The 18,712-nt window shown below is 34.7% G+C and overlaps 2 protein-coding genes and 1 non-coding gene across 7 annotated transcripts; 2 read left to right on the top strand and 1 right to left on the bottom strand.

Moving 5' to 3' along the window:
- Positions 1 to 12: 12 nt before the first annotated feature.
- On the bottom strand, positions 13 to 4,970 carry LOC100791270 (pentatricopeptide repeat-containing protein At1g09820). The gene is made up of 3 exons (XM_003537739.5): positions 4,818 to 4,970; positions 2,205 to 2,309; positions 13 to 1,837 (listed from the first exon to the last, which is right to left on the bottom strand). The coding sequence occupies exons 2-3, from the start codon at positions 2,236 to 2,238 to the stop codon at positions 120 to 122; spliced, it is 1,752 nt and encodes a 583-aa protein (XP_003537787.1). The 5' UTR covers positions 2,239 to 2,309; positions 4,818 to 4,970; the 3' UTR covers positions 13 to 119.
- A 1,350-nt stretch (positions 4,971 to 6,320) lies between these two features.
- Positions 6,321 to 18,465, top strand: LOC100816454 (pre-mRNA-processing protein 40C). 5 transcript variants are annotated; one of them, XM_006590761.4, is made up of 17 exons: positions 6,321 to 6,495; positions 6,663 to 6,772; positions 6,854 to 6,975; positions 7,085 to 7,228; positions 8,075 to 8,708; positions 8,807 to 8,973; positions 9,341 to 9,378; positions 10,302 to 10,380; positions 11,832 to 12,302; positions 12,895 to 12,978; positions 13,674 to 13,814; positions 13,888 to 13,994; positions 16,093 to 16,216; positions 16,532 to 16,675; positions 17,008 to 17,154; positions 17,600 to 17,722; positions 17,923 to 18,465. In XM_006590761.4, exons 2-17 carry the CDS (start codon positions 6,673 to 6,675, stop codon positions 18,238 to 18,240), a joined length of 2,943 nt encoding a protein of 980 aa, XP_006590824.1. In that variant the 5' UTR covers positions 6,321 to 6,495; positions 6,663 to 6,672; the 3' UTR covers positions 18,241 to 18,465. The 5 variants fall into 5 exon arrangements, 4 of the variants coding, with proteins under 4 accessions (XP_006590824.1, XP_014619432.1, XP_014619433.1 ...); XM_014763947.3 differs by having other exon boundaries at positions 6,322 to 6,495; positions 6,890 to 6,975; XR_005887114.1 differs by having other exon boundaries at positions 6,321 to 6,772; positions 17,008 to 17,174; positions 17,923 to 17,942.
- MIR5380B (microRNA MIR5380b) lies at positions 15,240 to 15,376 on the top strand. The gene has a single exon (NR_048856.1). It is a non-coding gene; the product is annotated as a microRNA MIR5380b (primary transcript).
- Positions 18,466 to 18,712: the final 247 nt, after the last annotated feature.

Raw genomic sequence — 18,712 nt, 5'->3', positions numbered from 1 at the left:
CAAACACAAGACTGGTACAACTTTCTATATATACTTCTGTAAATATTTCATGAAGCTCAACTCTAAACAACAAAAAAATCATTAATAACGAAATTTACATCTACCATATCAGGTTCATGTTAAGACATGCTAGAAATATTATACAAGTGTCCCTCTATGTCCGGAATAAAACCTTTCTCCAACATTTCCAGTCTTACTACATCGTAGGTAGTACGATTAGGGTTCAAACCCTTTTCCAACATCTCATTGAGAAGCCTGTTTGCATCCTCTAGCTTGCCTGTTTTACAAAATCCTTTAATCAACACATTATATGTGACAACATTTGCACGCTTCCCTTCTTTCTCCATCTGGGTCCTCACCTTCAATGCTGCCTTGAGATTTCCCTCCATACAATATCCATCCATCAATGTATTATATGTTACATGATTAGGTTTGACACCAACGTTGAGCATTTCACCAAGTAATTTTTCTGCCTTACTTGGTTCACCATCTTTGCACCACCCACCTATTAAGATGTTATATGTTACAACATCGGCTTTCAATTCATAGTTCTCCATTTCATTAAGAAGCTTCTTTGCAGCTCTTACATTCTGATTTCTGCACAACCCTGCAATTAAGCAATTATAGGTTGAAACATTTGGAAAAATGCCTTCATCTAGCATTGAATTATGCAGTGCAAATCCTTCTTCCATCATCCCGGCTTTGCAGAATGCATCAATCATTGTATTGAATGTTATTGCATTGGGAACCAAATCTTGTTCAGCTATATCATCGAAGAGTTTTCTTGCTTCCTTAATCATCTTCTTCTTACAAAACCCATTAATTAGAGCATTAAAAGTAACAATATTTGGCTTCAAACCCAAGCCAACCATCTTATCCCACAAAGCAATAGCCTCATCTAGTTTCCCATTATTAGATAAACCATTTATCAGTGAGTTGTAAGTAACTATATTAGGTTTCAGTCCCTGCCTTTGCATCTCTTCAAAAGCATTCTTTGCAGCCAACACATTCTCATCCTTACAAAAACCATCAATAAGAGTGTTAAAGGTAATCTCATTCGGACAAATTTTATTAGCAAGCATTTCCTTCAAAATGGCATCAGCTCTGTACATTTTTCCGGCACTGCCCTTCTTGCAATGCCCATCAATCAAAGTGTTATAAGTAACTATGTTTGGGGAAAATCCCCAGGCTTTGATGTCTTCAATAACATCCTCTGCCTTATTCAACTTACCAGCTTTACAGAGACCATTGATGAAAATATTAAATGTGGTCAAGTTAGGCTGAATTCTCCTCTTTATCATCTCCTTGTACACATATTGCATTTCCCCTGTTTCATTCCCCTTCACCAAAGCACTCAACAACGGATTGCATGAATTCAGTGATAACTTAAATCCATAATCTTGAACTCGCCTAAATACTTCACAGGCAGAGTGGATTTCTAAATTTGTCACATATGCTAGGACCAACATATCAGTTATTAGAGCATTTGCACAAGGTCGATCACCACCCAACAAAAGAGAGTGAAAAACAGAAGAAACAGTATGTTTCTCATTCTTCACAAGTTTATCCAAAAAGGACCTGACTTTAGAGTACTTTTTTGAATTTGCTAGAAGATGTAAAACTTTGCCAGTTGTTTCAAGACCATATGAAATCCTGAACTCTTTCTGAGACCACTGAAAGAACCTTAAAACAAGCTCTGAATCAACCCCCGCATTGAACAATTGGTCAAGGAATATTGCAGGTTTGGTTGTTCTAAAATGGGGTTTGAGCTCTGACCAGTGTTGGTTACTCAAAAGCTCTGAAATTGTAGATATGCTCAATGACTGGAAGACTGAACCTGTAAGAAAAAAGTACAGCACAAGCTTGATAACTAAATTATCTAATGATGAGGAGAGAGAGAGAGAGAGATAAAACATATTCGTAAAAGAACTAATCAGAGTTTTCATGATAGAAACATTAATAAAAAAAAAGAGTCACAACATGAGTGGTTAAGAATACTATCATTTATCAAGAATTGACACAAACAGAGAGAACAGTTAAAAGAAACATAACACAGTTAAAAATTTAACGTAATAAAAATGATATACACGAAGATTCACAAAAAAGAGTAAAATCCTCAGTATCATGTGGATTGTTTGCTATTTTATACATTATTCATATACTGAATCACAATTACAACTTTTGGGTGAAAAAAGGTTTATTACCTTGTACAGGTCCAGTAAGTTTGCCTATAACCATTGCTCCCAGAATCCTTCCTTTGATATGACAGTTAATAAATAGTAGAGGCCATCGCTGAAGATAAACATAAACTGCAATGACTTGTATGTATTAGAAACAGAATCATACAATACTTCAAAATTATAAAAAGAACTAGAAAGAAATGGTATTGGTATATAATGTCAGAGAAAGTCAAATTATGCATAATTTTTATTCATCAGGAATGACTGAGTTTGTTTGTGACTATTAGTGTTTCATTAGTATTTTCCATTGCCATAGTTGAGTGTATTTTGTATAGTTGAACTTTGTCCAGCATGGTCAAGGTTTTCAAACTCAAGAATTCAAGTAAACTCGTAACTATAAGTGACAGAATTACATCACACGGTATGAAGATCTTACTATATTTTATGATAATGAACACACTGAACACATCATAATTTATATCAGATAGAGATTATATCATAATTTTTTTTCTTTCTAAAAAGGGCGATTAAATAATAATATACAGCCCAGTACTCGTGTAACAGAACACATTATACTTATAGGTGTTTCAAGATGGATTTCAAAACCAAATCATGTTGTGAATGTAAGCGAATGACATAGCACAGCCAACAAAATAAAATTGGAAAAACATATTAGTATAACATAACACAACCTAGAAGAAAAAATTAGAAAAAAATTATAAATTAGAATAGAACACAACCAAAATAGAGAAAACCACTAAAAATGGATCGTGAGAGAGGCGAAGTTGAAACCATGAAGTGGGGCATGAGAGAGACTAACTTGAAACTGTGTACAGATACGTGAAATCATGAATGGGTGGTATTAAAGAACTCCGTACAATAATTGGTCGTCTTCAACTCTGCCTTCTGGTTATGTTATGGGTGCTCTTCATTGAGGACGTGACGTGGGTGGCTTCGAGAAACAGAGCAATCTCGTGCCCTAAATTTCTCTGATTTAGTGTGCCTCAAAATGGAGCTGCTGGGTGTCGTTTGGGACAATAAATGGAGACCAACTGAATGAGCCCGCAGAGAAACGATTCTGGCTCGGTGGAGGGCGGAGGCTGCTTGGATTGTAATCTGTGGGATAAGATGGTTGGCTTGGGTTTGAAGCCAAATATTGTTACTTTTAATGCTCTAATTAATGGGTTTTGTAAGAAGAAGATGATTAAGGAAGCAAGAAAACTCTTCGATGATATAGCTGAACAAGATTTGGTTCCCAATGCAATAACATTCAATACAATGATTGATGCATTCTGCAAAGCCGGGATGATGGAAGAAGGATTTGCACTGTGTAATTCAATGCTAGATGAAGGCATTTTTCCAAATGTTTCAACCTATAATTGCTTAATTGCAGGGTTGTGCAGAAACCAGAATGTAAGAGCTGCAAAGAAGCTTCTTAATGAAATGGAGAACTATGAATTGAAATTTTTCCAAATGTTTCCACCTATAATTGCTTAATTGCAGGGTTGTGCAGAAACCAGAATGTAAGAGCTGCAAAGAAGCTTCTTAATGAAATGGAGAACTATGAATTGAAAGCCAATGTTGTAACATATAACATCTTAATAGGTGGGTGGTGCAAAGATGGTGAATCAAGTAAGGCAGAAAAATTACTTGGTGAAATGCTCGACGTTGGTGTCAAACCTAATCATGTAACATATAATACATTGATGGATGGATATTGTATGGAGGGAAATCTCAAGGCAGCATTGAAGGTGAGGACCCAGATGGAGAAATATATCAAAAACTCTCTTGTTTGGAACAAAGCTTGAAATCAATGGAATCCAATTGAATCCCATTCTCAGGAGTATATTTTAAATCAATGCTATTCTGAACTCCGTTGTAACTTCTCAAAACATAGTAAGGTTTTGTCTGGATAAATTTCTCATTAAGTACTAATAGGGAAAAAAAGGTAAAATGAATTAAACTACTCTCATATGTCAAAGTCAACATGTGCACTTCATCTTTTATAATCTAACTTTTCCAAAGGCTGAGGTAACATAAGTTGATTTTAATTTATAGAAGTTTGATTCATTTGGCATTCTTGTATTATCTTCTTCTATAAGTATTTATTCAAACAAAGCGTTTGCGATTGAGATTTAGTAATGAAGAACCAGAAAACAACTCAGCAGTAATAAAACTTTAATGCAGTCTTAATCAAAATAAGCATTTCTACCATTTTGAAAGCTTCAAAATAATCCAAAATCTTGATCAAACAAAAACAATGACCGAAGCTCGAAGTATATCCCAATAAAGTCCAGACGCGAAAAATCAATCCAACCATCAAATAAACAATATCCCAATGATACAATATTAAGTCCAGGAGCAGAAAATCAATACAAAGTTCAAAGTGCACAGAAACAATGAATGCAGTGAAAGAAGTATCGTAACATTTAATTGTCATGTGGCTTTAGCCACCCTGACTTTCAGCTTTTGAATACGAAACTAACACATTCTGCCACAAATACAACATCCCTCTGTTTGTTATAGACAATTGAAGACCACACAAACAAAGAGGGACGTTCGTGGAGGGGTAACACAAAGAGTTGCGGCAGTTTAAACGACACCGTTTGAAAAAGCGAAATGCGAGTGAGAACGTACCCGGAATCGGAATCGAAATTGAAGTTTGGTTAGATCTGTGATTTTTTTATGGCTTCTCTTCTCCAGTTTCTGCTCTCTTCCTCTTCCTCTTCAGCACACTTGTTAGGTCGAAATAAATATCATTTCCTTCCCTCTTTTTTTGTTATCTATAGAAATCCAAATAAAAGATAAATATTTTAAAAAATTCGCCCCCTTCTTGATGTTGAATTGAGTGATGGGAATTTTGTAAATTGATTTTTTTTATTAAAATTTAATTTTAAGTAAAATTATTTTAGGTTGGACTTACTCCTTTGTTTCTTTTTAATTGTTGATTTTGTAATTTTATTTATTTATTTGTCATTTTCAAAGTTTAAAATAACATTTTTGTTAATTATATCCTTATTTATCATCTAACTTAGATCAGTTCACACTTTTACCATTAGTATTTATTTATTGTGAAGTAAAAATGAAAAAAAAATATGATAAGAAACTTTAAAATTATTTTATGAAAATTTATTGTATTTTTTTATAAAAATGAAAGTGTAATTGTCACTCATTATAGTCCAAAATTCAAAAAATTATGACTTAGGTGACAAATTAACATATTTTTTGAGACCAATAAAATGACAACAAAAAATCAAGTTTTAAAATTCAAGTTAACAACATAGCGACTTTTAGGACATTTTTTAAATCATTTTATTATTTTCAACAACTAAATTTGTCCTTATTTTTTATTTTCTAAAAATATTTTCATTCATCGAAGCATGAACAATAATCTCTTTTGTTTGATCTAATCTTACTAGTTAAATATAGTTTATCATCAACTAATCACATTATTATATGAAAAATTATTAATTTTCTTAATAATTACTTTATAATGCGTTAATGAATAAGAGATAACATCTTTAAAGGAAATTACTTTTTAATCATGATGGGGCATATTTCAATGAGCATACTCCCGTGAGTTTCACTCATGAAGTGATCGTACTTAATTTGAATCTAAGGTATTGCCTGAGTATTGCCTCGAGTAAGTTTTCCCACTCACCTTTTCGATATATATCTCTCACACTACAATAGTAAAGTCTACAGTTGTGAAATCCAGTTCAGTCCGTCGGACCGGTCCAATCGGGATCCGGTGACATAACCGGATCAATTTCACTATTAGACTGTTCATGCATATGATTCCGAATGGTTCGACCAAACTAGGCCGATTTTGTGGAAACCCGATGACCTGACCGCTGAACTAGCTATGCACCTTAGAAAAAATAACAAAAGTATAAAAAATTTATCTGCACCTTTTTTGTTTATTGAAAATTGGACTTGTGTTTTAATTTAGGTAATTACTATTTACACTCTCTTTATTACTAATACATTTCACTTCACTTGTATTATTAACTTTAATGCTATTTTTTATTTTGGAGTATGAAACTATAGATTTGATTTTTGTCCATCAAATAATATTAATTATATGTTTATATATAATATATACACATATAATTTTAATTTTTTTAATATTGACCGGGCGGTGCACTCAGAATGGTGGAATCGCAAATGGTTCGAGGAAGTAAGCTAAGCTAGCCCTAACCTAACTCTAAACATACATAGCATCACCAACCTATTTCTTCTTCCTTCCAACAAGTTCCAACTCGAAACACTCACTCACTCCTCTCTTTGCTCTCAACTCCACACTCTCACTCTGGTTCGTTATCATTCCCTCTCTCTCTCTGCTCTGTTCATTTCATTCCTTAATTGCTTTATATCGAATTTCGCATCCCTATGTCTGTCGCCTTATAAATTACGATTCGCCTTTGCCAAAATTCTCGTTCGTTGCCGTGTTTCCGCCGTCGCCGATTGTTCTGACCGCAGATCGGTTTCAATGGCTTCACCGGCGTGGTTGCCGCAGGAGTCGCAGCCACCAGTGTCTGGTGAAACGCCTCTTCCCATGGCTTCTTCCGCTCATACAACTCCTTCTACTGGTAAACCTACTGCACCTTTACGTTTTCTTTATGATTTTAATTCGTCGAATGTTATTCCTACTGAATCAGTTAAAGTAACAGCTCATGCAAAATTATTTAACGCAACCGCGTTTGTAGCTCCGGCACCGGCACCGCCATTCGCTTACGGCATGCTTCAGAATGTTAACGCTTCCGGAAGTTCTCAACAGTCATCGACGCATCCTGTTAGTATAGTACCGAGTTATTTGTTTCTAGTGTTAGGTTTATGGTGATGTGATGTTGTATTTCAATCTCTCCACTCTATTGGTTATATTTGTTATTTTTTTAATGCAGGGGATGAAATCCAATTCTGCAGTGAATCCCATGGTTGTTCAACCTCCAGGTGTCTCTTTACATGCTGCTCCTTCATTTTCATATAATATTCCCCAAAGTGGTGCCATTTTTTCTAGCAACCAACAGCATGCACAATCTAGCACTGTAAGCCCCGTACTCTTACTTTAAACTGAAGAGAGTGCAATTTGGTGAGATTGATTGGAGAGAAGGGAATACGTTTGAGTGATTCCATATATTAGGAAATTTGTCAAAATTTTAGGATATGATTGTTTGAATGGGTGGAAAATTTGGAATGAAGATTACCTGACACTTGATCAGTTTGACAACAATATATGAAGATTAATAAACCCTAAACCCTAAACAACAATATGGGACAGTTGAAAGTGGTGGAGTCAGGAGTGCAACTCCTTTATGCTCCACCCTCTATTATGAAACTGAATTGAAAATGAGATTTTCCTCCTGGTACCAAGCAACAATTAGTTATGATTAAACACCAAAATCTTTCAATTCCTTGCTTCAGTTGTACCTCCCCTCATTTTGATGCCATTTCACTTTCATGTTTCAACCTACTCAAACACGAATGATAACGACTTTTAAATGCTCACAGTGAACTAAGTGTCCAAAACTGGGCCTAGTATGTACAGCATATGTGCTTAAGCCTTAAGTGAAATGAAATGTGCTCAAACTGTAGGACGCCAGCAACTTTAATATACACAAGACTCTGATGATATAATAGTGAAGAGGTTTGGTTGGTTACATGCTATGTGTTACTTCTATACTACATTTTCATGCAATAGTGGATAACGAAGAAATGATGTTGTATTCTGATGTGTGATATAGGTACACTCTGACAATCTTAAATGAAAAATGGATATCATGTAGTGTTCTTGTGATGAGCATTGGCATCGTGTAATTGGTGCAGCAGTGGTTTTAACAGAAAAAAAATCTCAACAATGATTATTTCCTCCTACTTTTACTTGCTTATTGCAGAACATGCCAGATTCTGTTGCACAGGATGTTGGTAAATTGTCATCTGCGTCAAGTATCCCACATTCTGTCCCTGCTCATACTTCTACATCCATAATGCCTCCACCCTCTGACCCTAATTATCGCCCAGCTACTTCATGGATGCCAACTGCCATGTCTTTTCCCGTGCTTCCTGTAATGCCTACTCAAGGGAATCCTGGCCCTCCTGGATTAGCATCATCTGCAATAATATCCTCCAATCCTGCTGCTCCATCCACAGGCACAGATTCTTCTCCAGCTGCATTACTGAGACCAAACATGCCAACTTCAGCCATTGCATCAGATCCTACCGCCCCTCAGAAAGGCTTACCCTATCCATCTGTGCCTGCCATGGCTGCTCCCCCTCAGGGACTTTGGTTACAGCCCCCACAGATGAGTGGTGTACTTAGGCCACCATATCTTCAATACCCTGCTCCTTTTCCTGGTCCCTTTCCATTTCCAGCACGTGGTGTTGCTCTCCCTGCTGTTCCGATACCTGATTCTCAACCTCCTGGTGTTACACCTGTGGGTGCTGCTGGTGGCACTTCTACACCTTCTTCTAGTCATCAGCTGAGGGGAACAACTGCTTTGCAAACAGAAGTTATTTCAGGGCCTGCTGGTATGCACAATGCAACGTTACTGCTCCTCCGAAATGTTTTTTCTCATTGACATGCAATAGAAATGTCATTCCTAACCTTGTTGTTCTTGTGGTTGTAGATGATAAGAAGAAATTAAATTCCGTTGACACTGTCAATGAGGATGCTGCTAATAACGATCAATTAGATGCCTGGACAGCCCACAAGACTGAAGCAGGAATTATATACTATTACAATGCTGTGACAGGAGAATCAACATATGATAAACCTGCTGGCTTTAAAGGGGAGGTACTGATACTTAGACCTGTATTCTTGGCAGATCTTATACCTTATTATGTCCTGCATCACTAAATAATAATATTCTTTTTATTAAATTGACTATAATTCCAATTATCACAAAAATTCTTTAGTATACTTTATATTATCGGTATATAATATTTAATTATTGTAGATAAGAATATTGGATACCCTAACCAATGGTAAAAACCTCGGATAATAGATATTTGTGGACTGAAACTGTTACATGTAACTGTAGAAAATCATTTTAAATGTCTTTCCTACTATCCAAAGCTGCCTACTATCACATGTAGGAGTGTTTATGATTCCTTTATATATATATTTTTTAATTCATTTTTATTGATATTTTGGATTGCAGTCTCACCAAGTTTCTGCTCAGCCCATTCCAGTTTCAATGTAAGTTCATTGCGTATATTCTGGTTACAATAACTATCTTTTTGGACATGTTGTTTTTCATCTTGCACTAACTCCTAATATACTTCTTTTTTCCTATTTTTCCTGTTGACATTGAAAAAGTGTCTTTCAATTTTATATTTAGTATTTTAATTCTATGCCTTGTGTAGTAAGGAAAGGGGATGACAGTCAACTGGTATTATCCCCCTGGTCCTCTCTCCAAATACTTAAAATGAATAAAGGGAGTGAGGGTTAAATGATACCAATTTTTATGTACTATCTTTTGTGAATATGTGGGTGCTAAACTTTAACCCTTTGTTTGGACATTGATTGTTTGGATGAAAGGAAAGAAAATGAAAGAGGTGAGAAAATTTGAAATTCAATATTTTGAATTGGAGAGAAAACATGAAGAGAAAAAATGAAAATTTTTAACTTTTATCTTCAATCAAATAAGATAAATTTTCAAATTTCATTTTTTTTCTCCACCCAAGCATAGGTTAAATGTGGCTTTATAATTATACTTCTTGAAGAATTGAATTCACTGCAACCAATATTCTTAAGAAAGTTAAATGCCTTATGTTTAAGTATAGAGATATGGATTGATTGGTGTGGAAGGGTCTGATGTTCCTATTAACAAATTAATAAGGTTCGAAGGAAATTTTGGTATCAACACTGTTGGACTGCAAAGAAATCATAATTGCTAGAATTTTAACTAAATATAGTGTCTAGCTACAGTATCGGGCATAATCAGATTCTTTATGCATGGGTTAGATGGCCTTTATGTATTTTCACTTACATTTATAATTTCCTTTGTCTCGGTAGCATAATGTTATTTGTATGTTGTTGGGTCTTAAAAGTTTGTGTTATTTATAACCTTTGATTTATAATCTTACCTTCTCACCTTTTGTCATTTTTAATTTTAATAGGATGGATTTGCCTGGTACTGATTGGCGGTTGGTCTCCACTAGTGATGGAAAAAAATACTACTACAACAATCGGACCAAGGTATGGTTCCTATATTCATGAGACAATCAACTTTGTTATTTCAGTTATTTGTCTTATTGTCCTGCCAGTCTCCTTGAGTTCTTGTCTTTCTAGGATGACCTACCTAGTTACATTCTAAAATGATGTTCTCTGTTCCCTGTTTGTAATTATGCATTTTCTAAATTGTTATTTACATTGCTGTGACAAGTTATTTCTTCTTTCCCTTGTTTCACTCTACAGCTTTATGTTATCATTATTATTAACCTCTATTAGCTGGTGTAGTATTATTGAAAAGATATGAGGAAAGCAGGAATAATGTTTCTTTTCCATTTGATATTATATGGGATGTCCATAGGCGAGATTTAGGAACTTAAAAAATTGGTTACAAACTACTCTAGTATAAGTTTAATTTGTGAAAGAAACAGGAACAACAAGAAGTAAGCATTTTTTCCTGCAGATTGATTTGACTACATGTCTACATGGAATTGAAGCAATGTGCCAAAATTCATTGAAATATTTTGAAAACCAAAATTTTAATAAATCCATTTAAAGGTCTTTTTTTTTCAATGTTTGATCATAAAGAAAGGAAAAGAAAAGGAAAATACAAGTTATTTAATTTGATTTGGTTGAAGCAGATTGCTTTTACCACTTCACTTGATTTGGTGTAGGATAGTTTTTCTTGGCTTCACTATGATATTGTGTTAGCAGTGCTTCTTGTTGCATGCAGGGTTTGCATGCTGGATAACATTTTTAGGGAGAGAAAATCATTCTTGGGCTTCCATCTAATAGCTTTAGCTTCAAAGGAAAGGAGAGTTTAGGAATATGATCCTTGTCAACCCCCATTTTACATATTTAAGTCATTTTTTTCCACAAATGGACCTGCAAATCATCCATGATTCATGCCCATAGATCTTTTGTGTGTGGGTGTGTGTTAGACATGTGCAAACCGTTCTTGGTACTAGCAGTAACAATGGAAATTAGAGGAGTTCTGATAGTAATATAGTATAGTTGAAGGCTTTTTTTATATCCCAGAGGTCTGTTCTTTTGTTTGGACAATTGATAGAACTAACAAAATGATTTATTACAGATTCATGTGAAAGTTATGTTCTGGAACAGCGTAAGAGTTATTTCTGATTTACAACATAGACACTTTTCTATGTGAGAACCTTTCTGGGATTTTTTATTAGCATGCTGTCTCCTACTTTTATTGTTGACACTTCCAATTTTTGAACATCAATTGAAATATTGGTTAATAAGTCATTCTATCAACACATTAGGCATTCTTTTGGTTTCTAAATAGGAAATATTTTTTTTTTGGACAGCAAAATCTAAATAGGAAATATATTCACCCGATCTCAAAATGTTATTTTTTCTAAATTGTATTTAATGTACATGTACAGTTAACACACACACACACACTATTTCTCTGTTATTCACTTTGTTTATTTTTTTGTCCTTTTGTTCTATGTTAGACTAGCTGCTGGCAAATCCCAAATGAGGTGGCTGAATTGAAAAAGAAGCAGGATGGTGATGTTACAAAAGATCATTTAATGTCAGTTTCAAATACTAATGTATTGTCCGATAGAGGGTCAGGAATGGTTACTCTGAATGCTCCTGCTATTAATACTGGTGGTCGTGATGCTGCTGCTCTTAAACCCTCTAGTCTACAGAACTCGCCATCGGCTTTGGATTTGATCAAGAAGAAATTGCAGGACTCAGGAACACCTGTTGCTTCCTCTTCTATTCCTGCCCCATCTGTACAAACAGGACCTGAATCAAATGGTTCAAAAACAGTTGATTCTACAGCTAAGGGCTTGCAAGTAGATAATAACAAAGATAAAGCAAAAGATACTAATGGTGATGCTAATGTCTCTGATACATCCTCAGATTCTGAAGATGAAGATAATGGGCCTTCGAAGGAGGAGTGCATCATTCAATTTAAGGTATATTTGTTTCTTTCTTTGAGCTGATGTAGTTCTTTCCCGCGTTGTCTTTGTTTCTGTAATGAGGAATCATGATCCTCCTGCACTGATTTCATTATAGATTGTTAACTGCGTCAAAATTATCATATGAAATGTGCCTCCCGGCCACCCCTTTTGCTTTTCTTCCATCCTCAGATTATTTTTATGGAAGATTGTTAAATTGCTGCATATTTCTATTTAATTAAATTATCTATTGCACCATTTCACATACTCGTATTCATCTTATTTTGTGTTCTCCTACTTTGGGTCCTGGCTTGAACCCTTGTTTTGTCTTGAATAGAATCAATCTTTCCTCTCATTTGTCTTACCGGTGTAACAACTGCCATGTTAAATATCACTTACAAAATGAAGTTCTTTATATTATGACGTTGAATCCCTTGTTACTGCATTTTTACATAACTATAAAACTTATAAGATTTACTGAATAAAATTGTGTTCATGTCGTATTTAAACCTGTTCTGTGTAAGCAATACACCATGAACTATGACGCACTCTCAAATGTACCTTAGTTTATATCTAATACCGTGTTTATTTGCGCCTGTGAATTTTGTAGGAGATGCTTAAGGAGCGAGGAGTGGCACCATTCTCAAAGTGGGAGAAAGAATTGCCAAAGATAGTATTTGATCCACGTTTTAAGGTTTTATGAAACTATTTTTTTTTATATATATTTTGATTGGGAAACAGTGGCCTTTCCTTCAACTGGAACTCTTATAATAATAGGCCATGCACAAGTTGTACACTTGTACTTTTATTCAATGCTGGGATTTCTATCAACTTTGTCTTAATTCTGTCATGCTGTATGATGTCTGGAGTGGTGTCCATTTTGTGGTTATGCCTTTCATGTGGAATTAAGTCTAATTTTTTGTACATCACCTGATTGAGTGTAATGGATCTAAGAGAAAGTTCTAAATTTTCTCCATGTATATAAATGTTTCAGCATAGGAGTCATATTAATATTATATTTATATCTACCTTCCTTTTTGCAAGAATTTGCTTCTTTCAATTTTTAAGAACTTGCTACTTCTAACTGTTTTTTTTTTTTTTTTGGGGGGGGGGGGGGGGAGGTAACAGAATTTATGGAAAAGGATTATCTTCTATAGCTTCCTTGTGGTTGTCTGTCCATGGTTTCTTCGTGGAAATTTCTCTGATGGATATGCATAGAAGCTAGGAATTTTTTTTCAGACAATGCACCTAGGTTTAAAATTGTCTGTTCTTTTTAGATGTCTTACACCCAACATTGCATTTCCTTGTATCTTAATGTTTTTCTTTTCACGTTTTGGCTTGTTTATGTTGTCATCCACATTTTTTTTTAATTTCCATCTGTTATTACAGGCCATCCCAAGTTATTCTGCTAGGAGATCCTTGTTTGAGCATTATGTTAAAACTCGTGCAGAAGAAGAACGTAAAGAAAAACGTGCTGCACTGAAGGCAGCAATTGAAGGATTTAAGCGGTTACTGGATGAAGCCTCAGAAGTTAATATTACCTCATTTTGATGCTCATTCATACTTATTGTTCCGTTGTAAAATCTATCTTCCTTTTTTTCAGGATATTAATTACAATACTGATTATCAAACTTTCCGGAAGAAATGGAGAAATGATCCACGGTTTGAGGCATTGGACCGCAAGGAACAAGAGCACCTATTGAATGAAAGGTGCCGCTTTGCATTTTGATAGGATATTCCTTTTAGCTTTCTGTCATTTTATTTGCATGTGATGTTTTCACATAAGCAGCATCCTTCCCCATCATATTTTTACTTATTTGATTTGTTAATTTTCACACTGGTCATGCTTTTTGATCTCCTAGCCTGGAAGCCGAGTTGGTCTGTCACATCAAACAATGATACACGTCATATGAATGCTTTTGTGGAGGTTTTATGACTGGAAGTCTGTATTTGTATCTATGTCATTCTTAACATGGAAATCTAATAGTTCATTTAGTTTTTCTGATCATTTTTCATGTATGTTGAGCATACAAAATAGAGAAGGTTGATATTTGGTTAATTTCTCTTAATAGGCATGTTTCTGAATTGAATTATGGTTGTAATGCTTCCTTCAGTGGCAAACACGAGATTGAATTATCCACAAAGTAGCCACTATTTGATACAGTACAAATATCATGTTGCAGATTTGCAATAATATTGGCAAATGCAAAATCTGTTGACTTAGAAATATGAAAGATGATGCTGGAAGTCACTAGTCTGAATATGGGGTAGGGTTGATTAACAGCCTCAAAAGTGTGATGATTGATGACAGTATTCAATGTTGTTCTTTATGTAACACTAATTACTGAAGCTACTGAAATCCAAGTGTCTTTTATCAGTTGAAATTTCAATATTTTGTCAAAGGAATTCAATAAAGCTATACATGTTACTATGTTAATGTCTTAATTTATAGTAAGTACTTATCTAGGAACTAGGATACTATCTACTGATCTACTGCGAAACTTACGGGGTGATTAACAACCTCAAAAGTGTGATGATTGATGACAGTATTCAATGTTGTGCTTTATGTAACACTAATTACTGAAATCCAAGTGTCTTTTATCAGTTGAAATTTCAATATTTTGTCAAAGGAATTCAATGAACCTATACATGTTATTTTGTTGATGTCTTAATTTTTATTACTTATCTAGGAACTAAGATACTATCTACTGATCTACTGCGAAACTCATGGGATCCATGCTGCTGCTTAGAATGAATTTTGATTTTTGCTATTCTTCTATCTATGTCCTTCAGGTTGATAGTGTTAAAAGGAGAAAAATGTTAAGGTTGTTTAGCTTAAATTGACACAGGCGGAAATATATTGGTTGAGAATTTGGGATGCAAATAATCAATCATTGCATGGTAGTTTATACAACTTTATATATATGTGTGAGGAGGGATCCATTTACTCCAAGAGTAACTCTTTTAGAGTTACTCCTCATCCTCACCATTCATTTTCTTAAGATGTAATGGTTAAAATTAGTTACTTATTACAACCATTAGATTTTAAGAAAATGAATGATGAGGATGGGGAGTAACTCTAAAAAAGTTACACTTGGAGTAAGTGGGTCTCTGCTCTCTCTCTCTCTCTCTATATATATATATATATATATTTTTATTTTTATTTTTTTTATTTTTTTCAAATGAGGTTTTTCCCCACCCTCTTGGCTCTACAGAATCTACCAGTTAACTGGGAATGCAAGTGCAATATTTCCTTTGATAACCTTCCTTACATTCTACCCTTTCTTCCAAGGATTCCCTAGAGAGGGGAATTATATTTAAATGTAGCTCATTTTCTTTACAACAATAGGCATAGAGATGAAGAAATCAAGTCACATTTGTTGCATGCCAGTGTCTATTTTTTTTTTCTTTCTCCACCAGCATCAGCTCAATTGTTGTATGCAACAATTTGTTCAAATTGAATGTCATCTTTCCAGCCAATCCTTTTGATTTTGTTATTCAAATTTGGTACATCCGACTGGGCTGAGTTCTTACCTTTGTGTGTATATGTACTGCTTTAGTTTGGTTCCTCATTTGCATTAATATTGAACTTTTTCCTAGACAGAGAAATGATTTCTATTGATAATCCTTGAAAGCAACATGAGTCAGCAGGTAGTAGGCTAATGACAGACTCTCGGATTCGCTGTGGGTGTGTCCTTATGCCCTCTGAACTCTTTGAATTTGCATGGTAGATGGTTTTGTTTTTTTTTTTTTATCAAATGAGACTTTTACTGAATGCTGGTTGATGGGGTTCCTATTTGTGTTTCAGAGTGCTTCCTTTGAAGAAAGCTGCTGAAGAAAAGGCTCAAGCAATGCGTGCAGCTGCTGCTGCCAGTTTTAAGTCAATGCTTAAAGAGCGAGGAGATATATCTTTTAACTCCCGTTGGTCCAGGGTATGGGTGCACTTTGAATTAGTTGTGACATTCTTTTCTGTTCTTTAGATGCAGGATTTTGAAACAAATTTTGTCTTAAAGTGCTAAGTCCATTCTGCTAGGTGGAAAAAACACTGAAGCACATTCAGAAAATTTAACTTATTTTCTCACAGCAAGCTTCAACTTTGGATTGTTAATCAAGGATATAGTTTGTTATTTAACTCCTTTTAGAAATGAGTGGGAGTATACTTGTACATGTGTGTAACTTTTGAATGTGGCGTGTCTTAGCTTTTCTGTGGTATGTACCATCTAATTTATAGTCTTCTGTTGATGCAGGTCAAAGAAAATTTAAGGGATGACCCAAGATATAAATGTGTGAGGCATGAGGATAGGGAAGTTTTGTTCAATGAGTATATATCTGAACTGAAAGCTGCTGAACATGCAGCAGAAAGAGAGACCAAAGCTAAAAGGGAGGAGCAGGTATTAGCTGGTTATATATGATGAATGCTTTTTTTTAATCAACAAATAAGTTGCTAAGTAGAAAAGAGAATAACTGTCATCTACCTTTTTTATCCTATTATTATATTTATTGGTGCCTTAACATGCTGCTGCTCTATGTTCCTAGTGGGCAGAAGATGTTGTAAAATTATGTTGTAGTAACTTTTATTATGGGAATATGGGTATTGTTGGAGTTTGCTTGTTGATTTTTTTGTGTATTGATGTTCTCCCAGCAACTCATTTTCATTCATTTTTTTGTGATGTATCTGTATTGGTTATGAAGCAAAATACTTGAAGTTGAAACTTGTTTATAGGACAAGCTCAGGGAAAGAGAACGGGAGCTGCGCAAAAGAAAGGAAAGAGAAGAACAGGAAATGGAAAGGGTGCGACTAAAAATTCGAAGAAAGGACGCAGTTACTTTATTTCAAGCTTTACTTGTGGAGACAATCAAAGACCCTCTGGTACAGATTTTTTGTGTGTGGTATGGTTATATTTATTATTTTCATCTCTAATAATCAACTTAAGTGGTCCCCCCCAACCCCAGAAAAAAAATCTGAAAAGATTAGAATTATATCCCCTTTGGATTAATTTCATTTTATTTGAGTATTGATATCTTTGAAGCTTTATTCTACCGGTTTCTGATTAGATGCAATACAGTACCATCATGAATAGGACTAAACTGCATTCAGTAGATTAGGGGGGATAGACTAAAAGAAAAAAGATAAGAATTAGATTAATGGGAATGTGTATTTCTACTTTCTAACACTTGAAGGTTGAATTGTATTAAGATTGCTTGTTTGTAATTTGCTTTGTTGGTAGGAATTTGCTGTTAATGATAATAAATTCGTTATCCTATTTTCTTTCATTAATTATAAATTAATGGCATTTGTGTACTCATGTTCTCAGGTATCATGGACGGAATCTAAGCCTAAATTAGAAAAGGATGCTCAAAGACGTGCAACTAATCCTGATCTTGATCCATTGGACACGGAAAAGCTCTTTCGGGAACATGTCAAGATGCTTCAGGAAGTAAGTGAATATATAATGCTAGTGGTTTTCTACGGCATTCTCTTTTGCTATATTATTGCCTGTGTTTTATGGTTACTTACACACACACACACACATCCATATACATATATATACATGTGTGTGCTCTTCAGTGGTAAATGAGACACAGTGGCACTTGTATCTCCCACTCTTAACACTCGTGACCATTGTGGTTTGACCAGCGTTGTGCGCACGAGTTTAGAGTTCTCTTAGCTGAAGTGTTGACTTCTGATGCTGCATCTCAAGAAACTGACGATGGAAAAACAGTGCTTAATTCTTGGTCTACAGCTAAACGTCTTTTAAAATCTGATCCAAGATATAACAAAGTTCCAAGAAAAGAAAGAGAAGCATTGTGGCGCCGCTATGCTGAGGATATGCTGCGGGGGCAAAAGGCATCTCATGATTCCAGGGAAGAGAAACATACAGATGCTGAAGGTAGAAATTATCTAGAATCTTCCAAACCTCCATTTGAATCTGGGAGATCGTACGAGCGAAGATAATTCTTTTCGAAATTCTTGTTATCTCTTCTCTCCTATGCCAGAGATTAGGTTTCCTTAGTTTGAAGCCCTGACATTAGAACATAATTATATTACCTTTTTTAAGTTCTTAATACTGTGTTTAGTACATTACTCTCATTCCTCAGACCGCATTTGTATACTATTACCATTCTTGAGAGCAGAAGTATCATTGAGGGCAGTGCCCCATATCCTTTTTCAATTCTCAAATCAATTTGTTCCGTCTTTGAAATGAGATTAATAAAGTTCATTATATCCTCTCCATGTGGTTTATAAATGATAAAGAATATAGATGAAGAAGTATAAAACTAATCTTCTAATTTATTTTTATCACTTTAACTTCTTAATTGATTTGAATTATTAAATATATTAGGGTTATTAATCAATTTAAATTGAATTTACCAAAAAAAGATTAATTGGAATATGTTGCTTGTGTTATTAATTTAAATGTTGAAAT

This window comes from Glycine max, chromosome 11 (assembly GCF_000004515.6).
Source record: "Glycine max cultivar Williams 82 chromosome 11, Glycine_max_v4.0, whole genome shotgun sequence".
Lineage (NCBI taxonomy): Eukaryota > Viridiplantae > Streptophyta > Magnoliopsida > Fabales > Fabaceae > Glycine > Glycine max.
Note: the sequence above shows the minus strand (reverse complement) of the source record. Positions and strands in the feature narration are given on the sequence as shown.